We start from the raw sequence: 5,242 nt of genomic DNA, 5'->3' as shown, positions 1-5,242 counted from the left end.
TCCATTACAGCCTCTACGACCAACTAATGCTATTGTGACGACCGACTATGATCTGCATGGCTAACTAACACTATTACAACCTCCACAGTTAACTAACATCGTTGTAGTCTCCAACTAAAGGTTCTATAGCCAATTAACGCTATTGCATCCACTGACTATAGCCTTTATTACTAACTATTATTTTTATAGCAACCGACTATAGCCCTTGTGACCCGTTATTACTATTATCACCACAAACTACATTTATTGTAGTCCAATTACAACTATTAAAAATAGATAACTATTATACATGTGTAATTGTCAACAGTCTTATTCCATCTTCTCTAATTCAAGAAAAAAAATATGCTTACAATTAAATATTTTATCTTTTGTTAAATTGTCTTAAACAACAATATTAAAAATAATTTATAAACAAGAAATAAATGTTTTATCCCAAATATTTAATTTATGAGAGCACACATATCTATAAAAATATATACCCCCAAATCTTTAATAAATAAAATTCATAATATAAATGTGAGAAGCATTTAATGTGCGCCTCTCAACACAGATTCATCAAAATGAAATCCTGCAATTCTTCTTCAATAAAAGCTAAAGAAGTAAAGAATAAACTCCTCTCGAGAATGCAGAAAGCCAATGGAGACGCATTCTGCATTCTCCTCTTCATCTCACTCTCCACCTTCCTCCGCCTCCCGATCTCTGAATGCGGCCGCGCACAGGCCATGTTCATCTTCGGCGATTCCCTCATCGATAATGGCAACAACAACTTCATTCCGACCATTGCGAAAGCCAACTACTTACCTTACGGCATTGATTATGGCTTCCCCACCGGAAGATTCTGCAATGGCCTCACCGTCACCGACTATGGAGGTTTCCTCTCTTCCCTTCCCCTTCCATTTCACTTACTCCACCCAATTTGTTGCAGAAACCTAAACTTCAAACTTAATTTCTTCCCTAACATTGCAGCGAAGCTTTTAGGGCTCCCATTTCCGGTGCCGTATTTGAGCTTACACTCGAAGACAACGGAGATACTGAAAGGGGTTAACTATGCCTCCGCTGCTGCAGGAATTCTTGACGAAACCGGGCGCCATTATGTAAATTTCGCTTCAGTTACGGAGACGAATTTGTTTAATTTGATCATGCAGTAATCTCTTTATGCTTATATTCTGCAATCATATAAGAATGGCAGGGAGGGAGGATCTCGTTCAATGGACAAATTGCTTTGTTTGCGAAGACAGTAACTCTGCAGCTTCCTCTTCTGATACCAAATCTGAAGATCTTGTCAGATTATATTTCGAGCTCCATTTTCGTCATAAATATTGGTAGTAATGATTATATAAACAATTATCTGCTTCCCAATCTTTATTCCAGCAGCAGAGAGTACACAGCGGATGCCTTTGCTGATCTTCTCATCAGCAACTTCGAGCGTCAGTTGAAGGTTTGTTCTAAATTTCATGGCTTTTGGTTTATTAGCGCCTAATTAAGAGTTTAATACTTCTGTTAAACTTGATTCTGATAGAAGCCAAATGCAGACATCTTCGAATCAAAGTTATTAATTGTTTATTTTATAGAATATGATTTTCATGCGCTTTTTTGATGTTGATAGATGATTTCGTGGGGCTTTTTATTAAATTCGTATCTTTTGACTTGAAAGATTGTTTTTTTTTTTTACCTTTCGCTATAAAGTTACCGTTAATAGTATTGGGAAACAATTTGAATTCAAATATGATGGAGATGTACCTTGAGCCATTAAATTGTGTCTGAGCATCCAGCTAAAATTGTCAGGTAATCTTTCCATCTAATACCACTGGTAAAAATCTTAGAAATGACTAAAGGTAAAATTGTGTGCGGGGCAATGGCTTCGTGGATGGGGGACTCCTCCCTTACTTTGTTGATCAATAACTGATTAAATTTTACATGCATACCATACCACTCAATTCTTATATATTTACATATCTACACGTAAACTTCAATTTGTCAAATCCTTTTTGCATCAATTTTGTGCTTCAGCGCATAAATTTGCTCCTAAGAAAACAAAAGTCTAGCAAATTTCTCACACTTTTAAGAATAATAATCAAGCAGGAAAGTTGAAAAATCTTAAACACAAGTTTTTAGATGGTAGTACAGAATTGTAGGTTGAGCTTCAAACTGTCAACAGGGAATATTAGATCCTAGAAAATAACAATTGCTTCTAACCAAAAGACAAACACCGGATCCAAGACCCTTTGAAAGCTTAAATTCAAAATATGCATCAACGGTATTATTAATTGAGCTTCCACCTAACATTTCATCCACTCAGTAAGTATTAAATGCATTACAGTAAAGATATCAATATTTATACAAGGAAAAAAACAACAACCTTGTAGTAAATTTATTTCACCATCATTTACAACCGATAACTCGAGGGGCATTTACATCCATACCACTCAATTCCTATGTATTTACATATCTGACACCTAAACTTTAATTTTTATATTTACACCATCCAAATCTTTCATTATCACATTAAACATACTACTTTTTTAAGTTTTAAAATGTGAAATACACCTTTAAATGTATAGGTAAGGTGGCACTAATATGTAAAAATTGAAGTTTAGGTGTTTGATTTGTAAATACATACGAATTAAGTGGTCTGTATGTAAATCTTCCCAAAACCGATTAGTCATTTAAAATTTTAGCTAATGTGAACAGCCATACTGCAGAGCTTATACATGCTTGGAGTCAGGAAGATGCTTCTAGTTGGGATAGGACCGCTGGGATGCATTCCGAGCCAGCTATTTCAGCACAACAGCACCGATGGCAGCTGCATCGACCTCGTCAACGAACAGGTCTCTTTGTTTAATGAACGGCTCGTGCCTCTTTTAGTCAAGCTCAATTCAACGCTACCTGGGTCCTTCTTCGTCTATGAGAACATATATGACACATTCAATGATTTGGTTCAGAACCCTACTAACTATGGTATGATAAGATAATAAGTTCATGTATTGCTACCATAGAAACATATATATTTCAAGTGCAACATGGCAAAATAGTCCCTTGACTGTTTATATGAGATCTCTTTTAGTCCCGAAGTTTATAAAAGTGTAAATTTAGCCCTCAAGACTATTTAAATTAGGGCTGCAATAGTCTTTTGTGGGAACTCTCTCAGCCCATATTAAAAGAGTCTCGATACTTTTATAGACCGTTGGACTAAATTGACCTCTTATAAGAAATCAGCGGACTGTTTTGATGCTCTTTTCAATATTTCAAGGATTACAGACATACATACCACTCAATTTCTATGTATATACATATTCAACATTTAAACGTCAATTTTCACATGCATGCTGAAAGGTGTATTTCAATTTTTAAAAGTTAAAATAATAATACATTTTAATATGATAAGTTTTGGGTGACATAAGTGTAAAAAGTCAAGTTTAGGTGTTATATATGTAAACACATAGATATGTATGGTGAAATTGAATTGCTTTCTATAAGAAAATGAGTTGGTTTATTGCTACCATAGAAACTGATACATTTCAAGGAAGACTCACATACATGCCACTCATGCCACTCAATTTCTCCACTCAATTTCTATGTATTTACATATCTAACGTCTAAACTTCAATTTTTTACATGCATGCACCTACTAAAAAAAAGAGTTTTCACAGTATTTTATACAAACAATCACAACTGTAAAAACTCCTATTTTCATTGCAGAATTTTAAAACGTTGCATTTGTTAGCGCTGCAAAGACTTTTAGCAGCGATTTTAATTATTTTTATACTTTTTTTAATTATTTTAGCAGCATTTTCTTAAAGTGTCTTTAAATAATCGCTACCAAAAGCTTTCTTTTTTAGCATAAAAAAGTGCTTTTCACTTTTTAGAAATTAAAATTGGTGGGATTTTTAAAATGATATTAAAAATTTGTGGGGTACAAATGTAAAAAGTAAAGTTTAGGTGTAAGATATGTAACATAGATATGTATGATGAAATTGAATTGTTTTCTATAGGATTTATTGAGAAGAACCAGGCTTGTTGTGGGAGTGGGAAGTATGGTGGACAGTTAAGCTGCTTGCCACTTCAGGTTCCTTGTTCTCAGAGAGATGGATTTATATTTTGGGATTCATTCCACCCAACACAAGCTGCTAATAAGATAGTTGCAGAGCGCTGTTACAGTCCTTCAGCTACAGATTGCCAACCTATTAGTGGCTACATGCTCGCACAGCTATAGAAAAGGTATTATTTGATTATTAGAAATCATAAAGAGGAAGTTTGTCCTATGTTCCTCTCATTATCATTGGAAAATAGTTTGTAGGAGTGGTGCTAGTGAATCATGAATAATGATTGTTGTTAGAGTTAGTTTTTTTTTTCCTTCAAAGAAAGAAATAGATTTGAGCTAATGTTTGGTGTTAGCTTTTGTTTTGGTTTAATTTTAATGTAATGAAGTATGATATAAGGCATGGCTTTTGAAGGAATAAAAGAAGAGTTTATTCTTCAATGGAGGCTGATTTTCAATGGATTCAAGCTTTGTCTTGGTTTTTTATGTAATGAAGTGTGATATAAGACACATATTTATTTAGTATCTCAGAGATTTTTCTTATTGAAATGTTCATTTTGACTATAAATATATTAAAAATAGAATTTGAATGATTCTGAAGTCAGTCTTAAAAGTCTATGATTCAAATACTTTGACGTTTCTAATGAAATTTCATTATCTATATTTACAAAAGTTTTTCGGTGTTTAAGGGTTCAGCTTCTTGGCACAGAGTATTTCAATTCCTACACCAATGAAAGATGTTGTTGAACGTAAATAGTTTAATATTATAAAATATTAAAAATTTTCACACATTCCAACTTTTAAATATCACATAATCACATGTGAAAAAAGTGTAAAAAAAATAACAAATATCATAGGATTATGAATATATTCAATACAAAAATTGTGGCATTGCAAATCAATCAACTAAATTGAATATTGGAGTTACAATAATCATTTATAAATTAACTAGGAAGAGTCATGGAAGCAAAGAAGCTCACAAATATCACTATTGGTTAACTACTTATGAGATTTATAATTATTATGCTTTCTATTCATGTTCACTAAGTGATATTCAGGCCCGAATCAATGCAAAACAGTAATTAGTTGAGATCTTTTTGGAAGAAGTCTTTTCTTTAATATTCATTAACATTGCCATTTTTATATCATTAAATAAATAATAGTTTAAAACAGTAGTAAATAAAATATCATTTTTTTATAAAA

At 32.8% G+C, this 5,242-nt stretch overlaps 1 protein-coding gene across 4 annotated transcripts; it reads left to right on the top strand.

Moving 5' to 3' along the window:
• Positions 1-561: 561 nt before the first annotated feature.
• LOC110031659 (GDSL esterase/lipase 7) lies at positions 562-4,490 on the top strand. 4 transcript variants are annotated; one of them, XM_020734989.1, is made up of 6 exons: positions 562-870; positions 967-1,109; positions 1,190-1,281; positions 1,375-1,438; positions 2,703-2,958; positions 3,993-4,490. In XM_020734989.1, the coding sequence occupies exons 1-6, from the start codon at positions 624-626 to the stop codon at positions 4,211-4,213; spliced, it is 1,023 nt and encodes a 340-aa protein (XP_020590648.1). In that variant the 5' UTR covers positions 562-623; the 3' UTR covers positions 4,214-4,490. The 4 variants fall into 4 exon arrangements, with proteins under 4 accessions (XP_020590648.1, XP_020590647.1, XP_020590646.1 ...); XM_020734988.1 differs by having other exon boundaries at positions 1,372-1,438; XM_020734987.1 differs by having other exon boundaries at positions 967-1,094; positions 1,190-1,438.
• Positions 4,491-5,242: the final 752 nt, after the last annotated feature.

Source organism: Phalaenopsis equestris, unplaced genomic scaffold (genome assembly GCF_001263595.1).
Source record: "Phalaenopsis equestris unplaced genomic scaffold, ASM126359v1 Scaffold000840, whole genome shotgun sequence".
Taxonomy (NCBI): Eukaryota; Viridiplantae; Streptophyta; class Magnoliopsida; order Asparagales; family Orchidaceae; genus Phalaenopsis; species Phalaenopsis equestris.
This window is presented reverse-complemented; position numbering and strand designations above follow the sequence as displayed.

Coding starts and splice junctions, on each gene's coding strand:
- LOC110031659 (XM_020734986.1), top strand. CDS start 624: ATGCAGAAAGCCAATGGAGACGCATTCTGCATTCTCCTCTTCATCTCA. Junction 1,439..2,702: donor ACTTCGAGCGTCAGTTGAAG/GTTTGTTCTAAA, acceptor GCCATACTGCAG/AGCTTATACATGCTTGGAGT. Junction 2,959..3,992: donor TCAGAACCCTACTAACTATG/GTATGATAAGAT, acceptor TGTTTTCTATAG/GATTTATTGAGAAGAACCAG.